The sequence below is a fragment of the Lynx canadensis genome, chromosome A1, assembly GCF_007474595.2.
Source record: "Lynx canadensis isolate LIC74 chromosome A1, mLynCan4.pri.v2, whole genome shotgun sequence".
NCBI lineage: Eukaryota > Metazoa > Chordata > Mammalia > Carnivora > Felidae > Lynx > Lynx canadensis.
The window spans coordinates 189,669,308-189,689,003 of NC_044303.2; the positions used below are offsets into that span (position 1 = coordinate 189,669,308).

Sequence of the window (19,696 nt, forward strand, 5' to 3'; positions counted from 1 at the left end):
TGCTTTTAAACTTCTTGGGGTCAGTTTTCCAAGCCTTAAAAAGACATGTTGGACAAATATGCAGTGTCATAACTACTGAGAATTTCTTTTATCATTTTCTCCTATGAATCTCATGTGACAACCTATTTTTTTTTATCCTAATGGCATTTATTAAGAATCACATTCCATTTTAAAATTATTTGAAGCCATGTGACTCCATCAATTCAGAGTTCTTTCATGGGCATGAGATAACCAGTGTTTCCACATGCACATGATTTGATCCTGTATTGACAAAGGAAAATTACTGAATGTATGCTATCCACGGATAGCATGCTATCTTCCTATGGGTGAATTTAGGATTCCCTCTCTGCAGTGTTGTTCCTGTTACTATTTTTGAAAACTCTTAGTTGGAAGTTACTAGATTCGCTGATTCTTGGGTATTTTGAGGAGTCTGTAAAGGGTGTTTCAGCAGGCAGGTAGAGTAGAGATTGTGGGCTGTGTAGGGTTGGGAGTAGACGTTTGATGATATAGACTTCATTTTGCAGAGTAGTTTTAGTTTTAGAGAAAAATGAGGGGAAAGTATAGTAAGTTTCCAAAGACTCCCTCAATTCTTCTCCCCCATTTCCCCTATTATTATTATTAATATTTATTTATTTTTGAGAGAAAGAAAGCACACATGCATGCCCATATGCATGCATTCAAGTGGGAAAGGGTCAGAGAGAGAAAGAGAGAGAGAGGATCCAAAGCGGGCTCTGTGCTGACAGCAGAGAACCCAGTGTGGGGCTTGAACCTCTGAACTATGAGACCATGACCTGAGCTGAAGTTGGATACTTAACTGATGAGCAAACTGATGTTCCCCCCATTTCTGCTATTATTAATATATTTCATTAGTCTAATACTTTATTACAATTGATGTGCCATATTGACACATTATTGTAACATAGTATAAAGTTTATGGTTTATACTATTGTTGATTTTTATGTTATGTATTTTATGGGTTTGGACAAATGCATGATATTATGTAGAATGGTTTCACTGCCCTAAAAATCCCCTATTCTCCACCTATTTATCCCTCCCTCCCCCCAAACCCCTGACAACCATTAATCTTTTTACTATCTCCGTAGTTTTACGTTTTCCAGAATGTCATGTAGTTGGAATTATATAGTATATAGCCTTTCCAGATTGGCTTCTTTCATTTAGCACTATGTATTTAAAATTCCATGTCTTTTCATGATTTGATAGCTCATTTCTTTTTATTGCTGTATAATATTCCTTTCTATGGATTACCAGTTTGCATATCCACTCCTATAAAAGGACATCTTGATTGATGATGCCTTTTATTTAGCTGGATTTTTATTGATATAATTATAGACTCACATGTAGATGCATGAAATAATACAGAGTGATCCCATGTGTACCCTTTACCCAGTACCACAATAGTAATACTTTGCAAAACTATAGTACAACATTATATAGTACTATACCATATTCATATAGGATATGAACATTGACAAATCCACCACCTTACTCAAATTTCTCTAGTTTTACTTGTAGTCATTTGCATATGGGTATGCTTTTCATTTTGTAAAATTTTATCATGTAAGGTCTGTGTATCTACCACCACAGTAAAGATATTGGGCATTGTCATCACTACAAGGGTCCTTTCTATTATATTTTTGTAGTAGCTACATCTACCTTCCCTCTGTCCCTAACCCTTGGCAAGCACTAATCTGCTCTCCATTTCTAAAACCTTTTAATTTCAGAATTATGTTAAGTAAATGGAGTGATGCAGTGTATTTGTTTTCTATGACCTCCATAACAGAATACCACAGACTGAGTGGCTTAAAAATGGATATTTATTTTCTCACAGTTCTGGAGTCTGGAAGTCCAAGATCAAGGTGTCAGTGGGTTTGGTTTCCTCTAAGACCTTTGTCTTTGGCTTGTAGATAGTCACCCTCTTGCTGTGTTCTCACACAGTCTTTCCCCTTTGCCAGACACCCTGGTGTCTCTTTGTGTGACCAAATTTCATCTTCTTAGGACTCTAGTCAGATGAGATTAGGGCCCACTCTAAGGGACTTACTTTAACTTAATCATTTCTTTAAAGACCCTGTCTCCAAATACAGTCACATCCTGAGGTACTGAGGATTAGATATTCAACATGTAAATTTTGAGGGGCTGTGGGGGGAAATAAGTCTGTAATATTCTGTATGTAATCTTTCGGTACTGGCTTTTTTCATTCAGCGTAATTCTCTTGAAATTCATCCAGGTGTGTCAATACTTTGTTTCTTTTTATTACTGAGTATTAGCCAATGGAATATTGCTTAATGCCTTTCTATTCCATGTACTTGAAGCCTGTGCATATAATGCTTTATATTAGGGGTCCCGAATTAATGCAAACATAGAATAAGTTAAACAAAAAGGTAAGAAAGCCATGTAACAGACCAACTTTAGCACCAATGTCCTTACACTGGGTTACCATATATCAGCTTTGAAAACCAAGAATTGTAATTTTATAATCATTCAAAATTAATTTGTTTAAGTAGTTACTTTTTGGAGGGAGGTACTGACTACTAAAATATTCTAAATTTAAGCATGGAAAATATTTTTATGATCTAATCTTTCTCTTGATTCCATATTTGTTTTGGAAGTGTTTAAAAATACAGATTTCAACTCTTTTGATTGCTTTTGTCATAAATCCTTCTTCTCCATGAACTGCTACTTTTGTTAATGTGATCTTCCACCCATGACTGGATTTTAGCTGCTTTTGTCTTTTTGAAAATCTGCTCATGAGACAGAGATTATGGTTCACGAATCTTAGATAATTTAGTTGGGACATACAAGGTCTCCTGCCTGATATGCAGAAAACAGGGGCAGCCTGAAGAATGATAGCAGGAAATACCAATAACAAAACTCCCAGAGAACCCCTGATTCATATGAAACTAGACTGAATTGATGTCTAATTTATAGATTATTTTCAAAGCCATAAGATTTTGTTTGGTTTCAAGCCTAGAATATAATAAGCTAAGATGCCAATGGGTTCTAGACAGTAAAATTATATAAACCAGTGAAATTTGCAATTCACACGAGGCCTAAATGATATAATTATATGTTGTGGGAACAAAGGTCTTTAAAATTGTACAATTTCATTGTTAGACTGATAAAGCAGTGAACATATTAGAGATAGTTTCTGTATCCTTTTATTTAAAATAACAGTTTATGCTGGGTCTTCTTTAGGCTTCAGATGATCAGCCCAACACATTATCTTGAACTTTTTGTGGAGTATCACCAACAAAGCAACAACTACACTACTACTGCCACTAACATTTTTTGAGTGCTCAGTAGGAGCCAGGAGCCATGCTGGCCACTTTAAATAATGGAAGCCTCACAGAATCAGGGATTGTTATTATTTTTTCCTCTTGAGAGGCAGGAACACTGTGGTTTAGGGTTAAGTTAACCTGGCCAGAGTCACATCACCTAGGAAAGATAGGGAGTCCAGCATCATAAATTTTGTATTGAATTTTTTCCAATTCTAAATTGAGAGGGTAAAATTGTAAAAATAACAACGTTTAGGGATATCTAGTTCCTGGATAAAACAGAGGAGATTCTGAGCCACTGAGATGAGCCAAGATGTTAATGTAAAATCTCCAAAGTCCATGGGTACCTGCAGATTTCTCTTGGTTTTTGTTTGTCTGTTTGTTTTTGTTTGTTTGTTTGTTTTTTGTTTTTTAATCCCCTCATGCTGAGAGCCCTCACCTGGGGGGCTGGACCCAAATAGAAGGTACCATGGAACACACTGGGTGTTCATCAGTACATCTATGGATTGCTGTATTAGAAACCTATGCCCTAAATAGAAAATTAATTCTAAAAAATATAGTGATAAAAATATACTTGTACATAACCTTAAACATGTCCACTTAGACTAATACCTATTTTAGGAGACAAAACTCGGACATCCTCATGAATAAATTGGAACAATTTATTTCAAAACCATTCTACAGGAGCACGGCCCAATAGAACATTCTGCAACAATGGAAATGGTCTATATCTGTCCTGTCCAATAGTAGACTCTAGCTGCATGTGGCTACTAACCACTTGAAATGTAGCTATGGAGACTCAGAAACAATGGAATTTAAAATTTTACTTAATTAGTTTAAATTTAAATAGCTACATGTGTAGTTACTGTATTGGAAAGTACAATTCTAAAAAGTAAAGACTTATTTATAACACATACCATAAAAATTTAAATATACCTGTTCCTCATATTCCCTTCATTTCTTTCCCTGGGTAGGAGAGTGAGGAAGGGGTTAGAGAGGGAAGTGTTGAGTCCAAATGTAAAATCATTTTCCATGTTTACCTGTCCCAAATTCAAGCTGTGTTTTGTTGACAAAATTTGGGAAGGTTGAAGAGTTGGCAGGCCTGTCTGTCCCCTTGCCTGCATGAATGTGTCAGCACCTCATTAATCTTGTGTTAAACTGTGAAGGCCCTTTCCTTCCCACTATGGGCCTGTTTTTAAAGGACACTTCAGTGCCCCCTCTGCATCTCACAGATTTTTTAAAAATTTACAAGTTCTGTAGATTAATTTCAGCTTATGTTTTATTTAAAGATATCTTCATCATTCACAAATTGGAATGAGAGAAATTATTTTGGGAAGCAGGAAGTTAAAATGTACTGTCATGAGTTTTTGAGGAACATATTAGGTGTTTATTTTCTAGAAATTAAACGCATGAGGATTCTGTTTTATCCTTCTCCAATTTGAATTGAAACTTCAGTGAAATGATTCTGTCACACAGTGGTCTTGGTGATCCTTCTTTTGCAAAGAAAAAAAAACACATAGAGTGTGGTTGTTGTTGTGTTTTTTTTTTTTAACTTAACCGTTTTTGTCATTTTTGTTCAATGTAAGAACTAGATGACAACATCTTTAAACGATACTGAATATTTTAAGCCTAAGCCTGTAGCATTTTGTCTTACAGGTGCATGGTGAATTGTCATTGCTTTTTTTTTTTTTTCCTCTCTCAAGACAGACGTCTAGAATAACAACTTTCTGTATTTCCTGACACTGGAAACAGATACCGTTTGGGATTCCTTTTATAGTTTCTTCAGCTAACGACTCCAGTGACCACTCAATTGTGGTCTCGTAGTAAATCAAAAATTCTTTGAAAGACCCAGCTCTGTTATATAATTATAAATGTCCCACCTCCCTAACTAAAAAGAAAGTGAGTTTCTCTTGCCTTAAATAATATGGACTCTACGTTGGCACATAATACTTTTTGAAAATAAAAGAATGGACCACTTTCTTCTCTTTCTCCTCCTCCTCCTTTTAAACTACCCTACAATTGATGAGGCATACACATAATCTTCAGGCTGTGTCAGATCTGGTTGGTCAATCATGAAGAAAGAGAAAAACCACTTTGCAAACTGCTGCTTCAAGTGTACGCAGTCCTCCCATGAATGACTTGCCCTAGTTGGAATTTTGGTTTTCACAATTACTGAGGCCAAAACCCTGAGTCCCGGAATGGACTCTCAATTGTTTACTTTGTAGTTTAATAAAATGGAATTAAAAAATAAAATCAGGGGAAGATCCAGGTCTGGCCAGGAGTCAAGAAGAGGACCATGAGAGAGGGCCTCGTGGGAGGACCCCCAGAAGCCCTGCCCTGCAGTCATCCCTGGGAGATCCTAGGGTGGAATGACCACGTGTGTTGTTTCCTGACTTCCTCATCCGGGTCAGAACGACACTAGGGGCTCGATATAAGGAGCAGGGCCTCGCGTCTACAGAAGGGAGGGCGTGGAAGAAAAAACGAACGAAAACTAATAACCAGGTTAAGGCAAATCAGATCAAGTCCAACCAACTCCACGGTACTATTGGGAGCAGCGTGTTCACAGCCTGCATTTCACTGCCATCTTTGAGGCTGCGAGAAGGGGACTCCGCCATGTTTTCCCCAGTTGCGTTTAGGTCAAAGACGCCGACAGTGGAACTTTCAAGTATGGTTGGCGTCGGTGGGGGTGGGGGGCCCTCCGCTAGGCTGGGCAGACAACAGGCAGGCTTCGGCCAAGACCCAGCGTCTTGCCCTCTGCTCAAGTCACGGGAGGAAACAGCGGCGTTGCACCAGACTCTAGAAGTCGGCGAAAAGGCTTCCTCAGAAACTGGGGCCTCAGTGTGTGCCAATCCTTGTAAAGCGTTTCACCTCTTCAGAGGCTAATGCCTCTCAAAACCAAGAACAATTAAAGCGAGAGTCTTTCCAAGCAACTGGGGAATTGAGCAAAATAAATCAGAAATCCTCAGCCTCGGCTCTGGAGGTTCGCCTCATTATGAGAGCAGATCTATTAGCCCTCTTGCCTTTGTCTTTCATTTCTCAAGTGAGGTGATTCTAATTAAATTAATCTGCATGTCAATCTATCGGTGATCAATCAAAGAGCCTGAGGTCCCCCCTATGCTGCAGGGTGCTTGCGGCTGACAGGGGCTGATAATGGAGGAAGAAATAAACTGTCGAGGAAAGTTAATTAGTCAACATAATAGGTGGATTAAACGGGAGCTGGCTGATTGCTGTTTCCCATGTCAAAGCATGAGGTGGGAGCTGAAGCTGCAATTACAGACAATTATTATATTTGGTTGTAAGAGGTCGCATGAATAAACATATCTCTGTGGGTTTCAGTTTTAATCCTCTTCCCCATTTAATATAAGGAGAAGTGTAGGTCATTTTTTTCTCATTGTTTTAGTCAAAGTTCTCCGAGAAAACACCTTTGCCTGTGTCCCTTCTGGCAAACTGGGTTCAGAGTCAGTTATGAGATGGCCAGGGTACCTGAATTACATCTTGGGCCAAAGTCACCATTTCTTTTTCTTGTTTTGTTTTGTTGTGTTTTGTTTGCTTGTTTTTGGCTTCGAAACACAGATCTAAGACCCTTCATTACCAATGATCTTTTGGGGAGGGATTGTGCTGTTGGTGGTAATGGGGGTGAGGGTGGGGGAGGGGGAAGGAAGTTTGGTCTGATTAATTGAAGTAATGTGGGAAGAAAAAAGTACAAGAAACACCAGAAAGACGCCCAGGAGGGAAAGCTGCATCCCAGGTCTCACTGAAACCTCTCTTTTTCATTTCTCTATCCTCTTAACCCTGACACAGTGGGGGGGGGGGGGGGGATATTTTAAAGATTCAAAAGATTTTTATTTGCATGATCAACTGTGATATCTGCTTCAGTGTCTAAACTGAAGGGTAATTTAGGTGAAACACAACCACCGTTGTGTAAAAAAATATGCTAATAAAGATCCTCTTGTTAAAATTATGGTTAACAGTGTACCTTCTGCTGTATAACTATAAACTGTGCAATTTTACTTAAAACTGCATCAAAAGCGTTCCATGCCAAAGACCCACTCATCAATAGCTCCTCTTGTTAGACTTGTACAGCATAAGCACCAGTTATTATGTGAAATAGCTATGCAATTTTCTTCAGCTCCCAGCTGTTATTTATTTAACTTGAGTTTATTACCCTCCATGCTTTTATATTAAAATGTTCATTCATTTCTCTCTTCTGTCTCCAGGTCGTGGTGTCTACGACAGTCAATGTGGATGGCCATGTCCTGGCAGTCTCTGATAACATGTTTGTCCATAATAACTCTAAGCATGGGCGGAGGGCTCGGAGGCTTGACCCCTCGGAAGGTACGCCCTCTTATCTGGAACATGGTAGGCAAATCATTTTCATTGGTTGGCATTGCTACTTTAACTGTGAATCTATTTGGTTTCTTTCTTCCAACTCCACCACATTTTCTACTCTGTTTCGAATTTCAAATGTTCTATTGAACGTTATTGATACTAAGTATTGAAAGACAGGAAGACATCTTGGAGGCCCAGCCTTTCTTGTTGCACATCTCTCTACCCTGGAAATGGCTGATGCATCTTTCCTTCAGGTTGAGAGAGACCTGGGTCTCCAGGGAGACCTGGACCACTGCTTTATTTTCAGCTCCCACTTGACTGAAAAATAAAGGAGGGCCAAAGGAAGGTCATAAATATTGTGGTACATTTTGGGTTTATAACTGACTTGGTTGTTTAATGAACTCCACCATCTTTACAATCCTGCTGGTGTACCTCTGTAACTTCATATTGAACCTCATTTGGAGATAATGTCCAAAATCTAGGTCAGAGGCATTTTCTGAATTTGAAGCCCAAACTAAATGTCCCTCCTGTGCCTCGTGCATAATCTTCCCCTCATCAGCACATAATAGAGCCTGCTTTCTGTAGGTGGACTTTGTTTAGGTGAAATCACATTTGTCTTGAATTTGTGGCTAATCAGTGGTAGCTTTGAGAGGACTGGAGGAAACCAGATAAAAACTTGAATCAAGGAAAGTGAATACCATTCAAAGGAACCACGGGCTAGATTGAATGTACATCTGAATGTTTCTGTACTACACGTATATGTAATGTATTCTTCCTTCTGTCTGCTCATCCATCCATTTATACATCCATCCACCCATCTGTTCATCCATTTATTTATCCATCTATCCATCCTCCATCCACCCATCCATCTATTCATCATTTATCCATCCATCCATCCAACCATCCATCCAGGAAACAATGATTGAGACTCTACTCAATACCAATCACCATGCTAGAATGTCTCCTATCTTCTTCAAGTTAAACTCTAAACCCATTTCTCTACTTCACTGTCTAGTTTGCTAGGTCAGCAGGATTCTTTTAAAAACACTACTGCACAAATTACCACCTGATTGTCTGATTTTTCCAAGGGCCGTGAGCCGTCCATGATATAATTCATAAGGTAGAAACCCCCCTTCCCTGCCAGCATTCTAATTTAATAAAAATACTACTATCATTATTTTTGCCTGTTTTTTTTTCCTGCACTTAAGGAATATACAAACTACTTTTTATTAATTAGCCAGATGTAACACGCTTAGAAGGGATTCTTCACCAGTTTTACAGTCTTTTTAAAGTAAACCATCATCTTTCAAAAGCCGCTTCTTTATGGTTTCATTAGTGCTGAGATGGATGGATATTACTTTTTTGCAGAAGGCCATTTGAAATACCTGCTCATGATTACATTCCTAGTTCCATTCCTGTACTTGAAATTATTCTGATCCTCACTTTATAGTAATATTGCCTTTTTAATACCCTTGGAGTCACTTAAGGCATTGTATTACTAGAAGTATTTAGAGGAAAGGAAGAGGAAAAACTAGGTATATACTCACTGGGCACAATTTGGAGAGCAGTGGCTTAAAAACTGAAGTCTTGTTTTTGACTGTGGCTGGTTAGTTACAATGGTTACTGCCCTGTCCAAGGACAGACTTGACTATCACTTTGAAATCTACCAGTCATGGGTTCATAGTTTCAAAATGTGCTCCAAGTGCAGACTACACCCAGCTCCCATTCCTGGCCTTGGGAAGTCAGTGACAGACCACATGACACCATGCAAATTGCAAATCATCCCTCTACTTGGTGGGGGGTGGGGGGGAGCGGGGAACACAAACCAACAGAAACAACCTGCTAGGAAAGACACTTCTAGAACATGGAGGTCAGGAACATTATTTTGTATTGTGATGTGGAGGAAAGACTCGACGTAAATTCAATTTTTAGTTTCAGCTCTGACCTTTACGTGACCTTGGACAAGTCACCTTACTTTTGGAGATCCTTAGTTTTCTTCTTGGTAAAATGAAGGTGATGATCTGTAGGGGTAAAAAAACTGTGTGCCTTGAGTGGGGGCAGGTCATGTACATAGGGGAAGTGGGCTGGGTGGAGACTGCAGAAGAAGGGCAAGTGTATGCTCTATTGTCCCACAGAGAGTTGTGGCCAAGGGGACTGAGGGCCCAGTGGGGCCAGATGTTCTAGTGTGGCAAGAACAAAAACTCCTGATTTTTAATTGTTGGTAACTAATTATAAAATTTTTAAACCTAGAAGGGAAGCAGGGGGAAATGCCACTTAGGAAGAATAGACCATAGACTAACAGTTTGAGATCTCTAGATCAAAATGTCTCTAGGTTTCATCCCAGCTCAAATATCCTTGCTTCTAGGTATACATATTAATATTTCAATTGGAATATCATATTATTCTAAGTTTTAAAGGCAATATTTTATTCTTCTGCTCCAATTTACCAGTCTACAAGTGGCCGTGTTATTATTAACATATTGTTCATGAAAATGATGACATTTCACTTGTTCATAAATGGTTAACCAACAGTGGGGATGTGGCCGTGTCCTGTCTTCTTCAGCTAGGGGGCCTAGCTCTCACCAAAGCCTTACATTATTTCTCTCCAGAAGAATAAAAGGGTAGACACCTTGAAGTTCTTTGTAATGACAATAACATGGAAATCTGCTTCTCTGCAGAATGAATCAACCAACCACACATAACCACCCACTCATTTAGACACTTCAAACTGATACATAAATATCTACTCAGCAAAGGATGACTATTGGGCTCTTTCATTGGGGATGTGTGGGAGTGGACCTAAATGCTAATGCATGTTGATTTGGGGGTATGGTAATACTTTATCTTACCATTGAAAAATCCTGTTTGAAACTGTCGTGTTTAAAACTTCCAGAACCAAACCCCTACTCCTTAGCTGCTCCAATCCTTCCTTCATCCCCACCTCAGAGAGCCTCTGCACAGTGAGACTGCTGGCTATTTTCACCTTTTAGATGACCTGTAGGAGCCTTCATTTTTCCTCATTCTGGGCTTTTTACCATCTCATTTACAGGTAGCCTGAATTATTTTGAGCAACTCTGCACATCTCTATTTATATCCTGCTTGTCAGACAGTTGGAAGAAAGTTCCCTTTCGTAGCTCATGTTTCTGCATATAAGTAGAAATAGAGACCATGCTTTACATTCATGCAGTCCTCCCTGTGTGACCCATGGACTTCCAAACCTCCCTGCTCAAATAACTGCCCCTGGATATCAAGTAGGAGAGTTCACAAAGGCAAATTTATTTCACAGAATCTTTCATGGTCCAAAGAGAGTGAATCCTGGCACGCTGTAGCTCATGGTAATTGCTCTCCCTCATTTTTTTCTTCATTCATAAATACTGAGATTTTCTTTGGCTGAATATTTATGGGAGAGTTTAGACTAGTGAGTTTTCGTCTTTAAGCAGTAGCTTTATGGAGGATGTATGCTGTGGAGAGAGGTAGCTTCAGAAGGTGGCTACTCTCAGGGTTTCAATTTTTGAAAAAGCATAGACTTGGGGCCAAAGATGAAGAATTCTTGCCACCCATGGTAATGTACAATCCTAGCTTATGTGTCTGCCCTGTCTTCCCTTCATTTGGGCAAATTCCTGGGGACTGTATGCTGGGGATCTTTAAAGGCTTAGGGAGTGTTGATACTGTCATTATTGTTCTCTTGAGTTTCAGGTTGTGTTTACTTGAATTTAAGGCCAATTGTGGCATCAGTTTCTCTATTCTTTCCCCCTATGGCAAAATGCGGTGCCCTCACAAAGCTATAGTGCAGGGACCCTGTCAGCTTGCATGCGCTAACACTTTATTATCTAATGATCTAATATGCAACAAGGCAAAGTGCCGGTGCTCATCATTCTGACACAGAATGCCGGGAGAAGTGACTAAATTACTTTATGTACCATTAGCGCTAGCAGCTATGGTGAACTCACCGGCAGCATTTATGCAAATGCCTGTGAATACACTCTAGTGGCTTTGTCAGAAAGCCTTCTGACAAGCAGTTTAAATGCTCATTTTTTTTAGGGGACATTTTTTTTTTTTGGCGTGCATGTGTTTTTATCCCTTCCTCCCTTCTCTTTGCCTCTATTCTCTCCCCTTTTTGTATGATTGGAGGACATGCCTTCTCTGTGATCACTGGGAAATCTGAGCAGGTCAGAGAGCTCAGCTGATCATCAGTAGGCACCCTTTCTGGTTTTAAGGCCCCAACTGGTGTTTTGCATAGTTAGGTTTTTTTTTTTTTTTTAAATCGGTATGAATTTGTGTAGTTATCATATGTATTTGAAAAATCAGTAAACCTATTAATCAAGAGTTTTTAGAAGGTGAACACTTTCATGTTAATGCGTTCTAACCTAAGATCCTACTTAGTTTCTTGGCTCAAATATAGATGATTTTAAATACCCATGCTTTTTAAAATTGCAAAACAGTTGAAATTTAGTTTTTGTAGGCATGAGATACAAATGAATTAAATTTCCCTTTAAAGTAATTCTACAGATAAAGACATGAAGTATAAATGCACCAGGATCCCAGCATAAAACAAACCTAAACAAAAGTAGGGTTTGGTCAAACTAAAAACACTTTATAGAATAGAGAGTGGTAATAGAATCACTGGGCCCATCTCTTTGCTGTAATTACAGCGTTAGAGAAGTAGAATCAGATTTTCCCCACCACCAGTTAGTTCTGACCTCTCCATTGTAGTTTCCCTTTCCAGCTGTCCCTGACAATATGGTGTTATTCTTGCTCTTTAGCATTTGACCTTCTTTAATCCTTTTGCTCCAGACAGAAGCAGTTTTTGCTTCTGTTGGTTGCCCCTGGGTATCCAACCCCATTGACTCCCTGTGCCCAGCTGCACTTAAATTTGTTGTTTTATGGACATGTGGAGAAAGATGATTCAGGCTTGGGAAGATTACTCCAAATTGAGAGACAGCATGGAGCTTCCAACAGAAAGGAGAGGCCCCCTCTTCTCCCTTCTGTGTAATGAGGCCCTAAGAAGTGGCTAGTAAATATCAGCCGGATCTAACAGAGGGAGGATCGGGCTGTCTGAGGGAAGAGCTGGATTCCAGACCTGACTCTGTCATGAACTAGCTGTATGACTCTGGGCAGGTACTTTGCTTCTGTGGCCTCAGTTTGGTATGCATTCAATGAGAGCTGGGTTGGGTCATCTCTAGACCTTTTAGCATGCACAATTTTTGGTGCTCTGAACTGAAACTGTTGACACATGCCTCTCCTTGTCTGGAGGTGCCTTTGGAGAAACAGGACCTCAGGAGAACAAAGAAATCCACTGGATGTTTCCGGTATAGCACTTTCTTTGGATCTCCAGCCAAGGAATGAGGTCTCAGCTTACTGCGACTTCAAATCATTCCTTCTCCGTTCATTCATTCTAAGCATCCAGTACGTGACAGACACCATGCTGAGATACAGTAGCACAAGGCAGATACAGGCTCTGTCTCCACAGAATTTCTAATGTAAATAGAGAAGGAAGATATTTAAAACAATTTGCAACCAGCCCATGAGAGCTATGCATAAAAAGGGGGACCATAACAGGAGTGGGGTGGGGGGAAGTGAGGTGTCAGGGAAGCTTCTTTGAGAATATCACATTTTTGCCGAAACCTAAGAAAGAGCTGAGTAAGTTTTTACGAGGTAAAAGGGACAGAAACAAATTTCCAGGAAGAGGGGACAGCGTGTACACAGGCTATTTTGCTTAGGTGAGTTCAGGGAACCTAGAGGAGACTGGGATGACTCCTGTTGCTCCCTGTCACTGGGAGGATGGCAGGAGATGAGGCCACGGTGGCTGCTGAGGGCCAGATTATGCAGGCCCACATGAGACACTCAGGCCGTGGTTGTTGGCAATTGTGAAATGGTGTGGGGGGCCAAGCAGGGCTTTGATGAACTCATTTTCAATTACATGGACTCCTAGTGTGTCATGAAAGCCCAGGGCAAGATCACTCTGAGTTGCTTATAACTTTGCTCTTCCCTGCCAGCCCTTGCAAGCTCACCAGGGAGTTGGCTGTGCCTGGGAGCCGTCCCCCTGATCACTCCTCATTTTATCAATAGTGCAAGTGTTCAAAATAGGAAGAAAGTCAAACATTTTGAGAGTTCTTTTTCCAGATGGTTTTGGCTTATCAATTTGCTTTTTGCATAAGTAGCTTAGAAAGAATTTACCTATTGACTACTGTTGAACTTACAGAGACTTTTTTAAGGCCTTCAGAATGGAGGGCTGCTGTGTTACTTGGCTGTGAAATGTATATTATTTGTCTAACCCCAACAAACTAAAATTAAATGAGTGAAAATAAACTAAACAATGAAGAGACGGCATACTATCCCAAATTTCTCTCTTCCTCTCCCACTGTGGTCAATGGGTGAGTGACACCTCATGCCAAGTGAAGGGCCACTGATGTATAAAAGGTCATCCAGTGCATCCTGTCATTTTCCAGATAAGGAAACTGAGACCTAGCAAGGGGATGTAATCTTCTCACATTCACATAGATAGTTTCTGTCAAAATCTATTTGGTGCTCTTTACCCACAGTATGCTGGCAGGCAAGTGTGAATTCAGGGGGCACACAGCTTTATAGTCATTGGGTTACACAAGACATTGGAGGACTTGGAGTTTACTCCTGATGCCTTTACAGTTCAGGTTGCTGTCAGCTTGCAGGGGTCTCTCTGGGATTCCAAAGATCATGAAAGATACATCTCTCTAGCTTCCTGACAGAAATGCACTTTCAAAACATGAGGGCCAGGTATGAAAGATGCAGACAGAGCTTTACACTTAGACAGTGGCCCTTCATATGACTGGTTTTGGTGAAGAACTCCAGTCAGGCCCACTGAGGGAAAAGCATTTTGGTGAAGGGTCCAGGTGACTGTAGATAAATATTGATGTCATGCTTTGTTACTTAGAGTGGCACATTACATCTTATCAATTGATTTTCCTACTTGAAAAAGAAAGACAGATGAATGGACAAACATTAGGGCTAAGAATATCCAGATGTGTCATAGAATAGAGCTCATAGGCCCCAGATTTTCAAGCATCAAATCAGGCCTTTTTCTTTGAGCAGTGGGGAAGTAGCCTTTTGTCCTCCCTCGCAATAAAAAATTACGTGGCAAGAAGTCAAGATAATGAATGAAGATGTTAAGTGGAGACTGGTTTTTCAGTGTATATCCAGAGTAATCCATAAAGTGGGTAACGCCAGAAATCCTAACGTTGGGGACTTGATAGCCAGCAAGCTTGGGGTCAGGCAGATGAAAGAGTCTTCAGGAGCCACAGGTCACTGCCAAGCAGGTGATCTGTGTTATTCTTAGTTGAATCTGACACTACCCATGGCACTAATGGGAAAGGAGAAATAATGCTGAGACTTTGCTCCCCTGCTTAGTGGTGACCAGGCCAAGTGGCAATGTGTATTATTATTATTATTGCTGTTGTTATTTGCTATTATCAGCTAACACTTCTGGAACATTTACTCTGTGCCAGTACTGTGGTAATTATTTGACTTATCAAGTCCTCCAACAAATCTGATGAACTATAACAATTACTATTTTCATTTTATAGATGAGAAAACTAGGGTTTAGAGAGGGTCAGTAACTTACCCAATGCCACAAAACAAATTAGAATCGGACCTGAGACTTGACCCCTGGTCTGCCTAACCACATAGCCTCTACATAATAATAGTACTAAGAATAATGACAGTAACCCTTAGTGAGTCCTTACTATGCCAGGCACATAGTAAGAGGCACCCCTCGTAAAGATGAGGAAACTGAGATTAAAGAGAGGCTAAGTTATTTGCCCAGAGTTGCACAGCATATAAGTAGTATATCTAGAGTTCAAACCCAGAAAGCCTGACTTTGGAGTCTGTACTTTCAACTACTTGCTCTGTATATAATGCTAAAATTCTTTCCATCTCTTATTCCACTGTTCTTTTTCTCAGTACAAGGAAGGCAATTATGCTGGTATCTTAAATAGACCTTTCAAAAGTTAACTCAGAGAATATCTTCTTCTTTTTCTTAATGGCATACTGTGTATGTTTACCTTATAGCTTATTTTCCTTCAGTAATAACCTATTTTTTTCCCATGGCTATTCCACATTCTGCTAGTCAAATAAAAAAAAATGCTGATTTTGTTTGATGACTAGTATGTTTTCTATGGGGTTGGCAAGATAAGAAGGAGACTGGTAATATTTTATTTATTTGTAAGGATGTTCTAACTCATCTCTGTAGAAATCATTTGTTGACCATATGGGCTTCCTGGCATGTATACAAGGTAGAGAAAAAGGAGACCAGAGGAATACTGTGAGACTGTGAATTAAAAGGCTGTTGGGATACTAATAGCCTCCTTGTTAGGGGACTGAAGGGCTGCTAAACCTCATGCAGCAAATAACATGGGAACATGATATAGATTTGGGGAGGCTGTTTTCTTATATGAATTTCTTTTTTTTTTTTTTTAATTTTTTTTTCAACGTTTATTTATTTTTGGGACAGAGAGAGACAGAGCATGAACGGGGGAGGGGCAGAGAGAGAGGGAGACACAGAATCGGAAACAGGCTCCAGGCTCTGAGCCATCAGCCCAGAGCCCGACGCGGGGCTCGAACTCCCGGACCGCGAGATCGTGACCTGGCTGAAGTCGGACGCTTAACCGACTGCGCCACCCAGGCGCCCCTGAATTTCTTGACAAACCTATCAGCTTTGGGAGGCGTCCAGTATTTGGTATTTTGAATGACCTAATAAATGAGTGAGCCACATCTAACTTATTTTAATAAGCCCGGAGTGTAGGGAAGAGCATGGTGGGAGGCAGGGAGTGGTGCTTGCTGCTTATATGTTGGACCGAAATGACAGAACTTTTGTAAACCTAATTGTTTTATCTTATGTTTGGATACAAAATCATCATAATTCCAGTTGTGCTTATTTGCATGACTGATTATTCCAAACTAAGGGCCTCTTTCTACTTACTTGTCATAGGACCTTCTCTGACTTGAGAGTATCAGAGGATTCAAGGGATACGAACATGCAAATGAAAGCGTTTGTAATCTGTCATCAATCTTATTAAGATGAGATATTTAGGGTCAGTGGCCAGGAGTGGGTTTGAAACATTTTTGTTTGAACATTTTCAGTTGCGCATTCAGAAACAAAAATAGAGCCTGCCTCTACCTTTCAACCTTGCTACGTGATCTTAAATATGTATTTTGATTTCTTTGGATCTCAGTTTCCACATCAATTAAAGGGGAGTTTGGTAGCTTCCTTCAAGTCCCGATGATTTGTTATTTGAATCCAGCTATTTCTGTGAGAGGTCTATCTCCTAAGGTGTTACACATACACTTCCCTGGTGAGTGGCCACCAATACCAAGGTGATGGTCATTTTACAGGATAGATCCAAGGCCAACTTCTCTTCACCTTGAGCATTTCTCTAAGAGATCAGCAGTGGGTTCCAGGAGGCCTGGAAAAGCCCAGAGTGTAGCATACACAACCGCTAGGTAGCTCTCACCTGATGACGTTCTTCTCTCTGAATTTCTTCAGCTGAGACGGTAGTGTTGAATCCACTTGATGGTTAGCAGTGAGCTTTTAGATTAGGTTTCCCATGCAGTATGTGAGATGATTTTAGGTGATGGGGAGAAAACATTAAAAAAATTTTTTTTTCTAAATAGTTGCAGGTCTATCTTGATGCATAAACAAGCAAGCAAACAAACAAACAGAAATACAGCACTCCAAAGTTGTGATCTTAGCTATTACTGCTCAGGCAAGACTGAATTAAAGAAAAAGAAAGTCAATCTAGACAAAAATAGCAGCTAGATCAATTAATTAATATTAAGTAGGTCATAGTGTAAGTGGTATTAGTATGGAGCAAATTCAGGACTGAAGTTTGGGAACCTGTTTTAGAGGGCTTAAGCGTTGGGGAAGTAATAATTCTTTCAAGTCATCAGGAAACAGAGTAGGACCCTGGGAAACATAATTTTTTTAAGAATCAAAAAAAAATTTTTTTTAAAGAAAACTTTTTAGTTCAATTTACTATTAGAATAGATTCAATGTCCTTGTAGGATTTTGAAAACCAAAATGTTTCCCAAGCTGTTAACTCTGTTTTTATTTTTAAACAAGTGGTGTCTACATGTCAGAGGGCAGAAATTAGTGTGGAAAGGAGGATTTGAGTCAAGGGAGAGAATCAGCCAGGGTCCACCCAGGCAGCACATTATGATAATATATACGGAACCAGCTGGACACTGAGCAAAGCTGACATTGTGTTGTCAGGGGCAGAATCGCCCATCAATTTCCGAGATAGAATTTGAGTTCAAATGACAGAAAGAGCAGCAACTGTGTTGAAACTGATGCATGGGAGAGGGGCTGGGTAGGCAGGAACCAGCCAGGCCTAAAGACAGGAAGTGCTGGTACCTCCGGAAGGGGGTGGCTCTGTTTTCTCATCTGGCTGCTACCCTTCCTTCTAACCTTAACATCTGTCAGCAAGATCCACCTGGGCCTTTGCATGATTAGAGCCCACTGTAGGGGGAGCTTACTGGTGCTAATTTTAGCCCCCATGAGCTTAGAGTGCCTGCTGCAGGACCGGGGGCCAGATCAGTTTAGGAAAATTAGGAAAACAGATTCCAAGGAGCTGCTGCTTACCCATTTAGGAAGTTCTATGTTGATGTAGTGGCGATTGTTAATAATGACTGAAAGAGTTTTCAACTTTTAAACTATTTTGTTTTGTTCCTTAATATCTTAACGACCCTGATGATTCTTCTTTTGTTCATTCTCTCCTTCATTCAGGCATTCAGTCATTCATCTATTTAACATATGTTTACTGACTGCCTATTGTATTAGACATTAGGGATGCAGAGGTGAACAAGACAGGGGCAGCCTTTTGAGGCATATAGTTGTGTGTGAGTGTGTGTGTGTGTGTGTGTGTGTGTGTATGTTAAGCCAATAATTACAAAAAATAATTAATTTAGAATTACTTAAATTGCAATGATAGTACGCACTATAAAAGAGAAATACAAACTGCTAAGAGAGGTTTAAACAAGGGGATTCAGCCAAGTGTGACAAATAGAAGGACACTTAAAATTTAAAACACGAATGAGTAGCATTTTGTCAAGCAAAGAAGAGAGAGCGTTTTTGGCAGAGGGGAAGCATGTCCAAAATACCATGTGGAGGCACAATATTAGAAGCTTGGGAGAGGGCTAATAGGGAAGGTGAGTTAGCTCAGAGATCCATTTTTGAAAAAATAAATTTGAAAATTTCTTATAGGTTGGTTTCTCTTTGACTTGGAGATATGGGTCCAATGCATTTTCCTAATGAGTTAACAGGCTACTAGAACACTTTGCCCAAGTAAATGCTAGATTTTAGGCCACTTTTTTGAGTGATGATGATTTTGCTGTTATGATACCAGCCTTTGAGCATTTATTACCTGTCAGGTTCAGTGCTCAGCCCTTTGTATCATCTCTTTTTTAATACTCTTAATCACCATAGGAGGGCACTGCTATTATTCTTCCCATTTAGCAAACAAGGGAAACTGAGGCCATCCTTCAAACATTTGGTTGTGGCCAAACAGAAAAAGAGTTAGGTTTTTGCATCTGTAGCATTTGGACCTCCAAGTAGCTGACATAAGGCGGTCATCACCACTGCTCTTTCCCACTGTTTAGTCAATGCTAATCTCCTCACATTGGACTTCAGAGGTGGAGAGAAATTCTCCTGCTATTTGATCATGTAATATAATTCCTGCTTCAATTGAAGCAAATTCACAACGTTACTCAAAGGCAAATTGAAAAGCCAGATCTGTGCTAAATCCCCAGGGTATGTTAGTTGGCATGTGCAGTGATATATGGGAAGGTGCTTTTCTGGGTTAAGATAAAAAATCCTGGTATCACGTCACGCTATCAGGCACCCCATCTTAATCTCCTTGTGCCAGCCCTGCAACTTGAAATACTCAGTGGACAGAAATGAAACTTTATAGAAATTAGGTGAACATCATCCTTATCAGATGAATATGATGCCATCAGCATGATTTTAGCATCTTCAGAAAAAAAGAGATTTACCTGGAGAGGAGCAAGAAAGAGTCTGAGACGTGGATTGTAGGACTTTTCTGCCA

At 40.0% G+C, this 19,696-nt stretch overlaps 1 protein-coding gene across 3 annotated transcripts in view; it reads left to right on the plus strand.

Moving 5' to 3' along the window:
* The window catches only part of EBF1 (EBF transcription factor 1), a 390,388-nt gene that overhangs the window by 256,189 nt on the left and 114,503 nt on the right, over positions 1-19,696 (plus strand). For 2 of the 3 annotated variants that reach the window (XM_030328392.1, XM_030328402.1), the window contains exon 8: positions 7,511-7,652. In XM_030328392.1, the coding sequence (XP_030184252.1) occupies positions 7,511-7,652 (142 nt within the window). The remainder of the gene's footprint in view (positions 1-7,510; positions 7,653-19,696) is intronic. The other variant, XM_030328416.1, reaches the window with a different exon arrangement.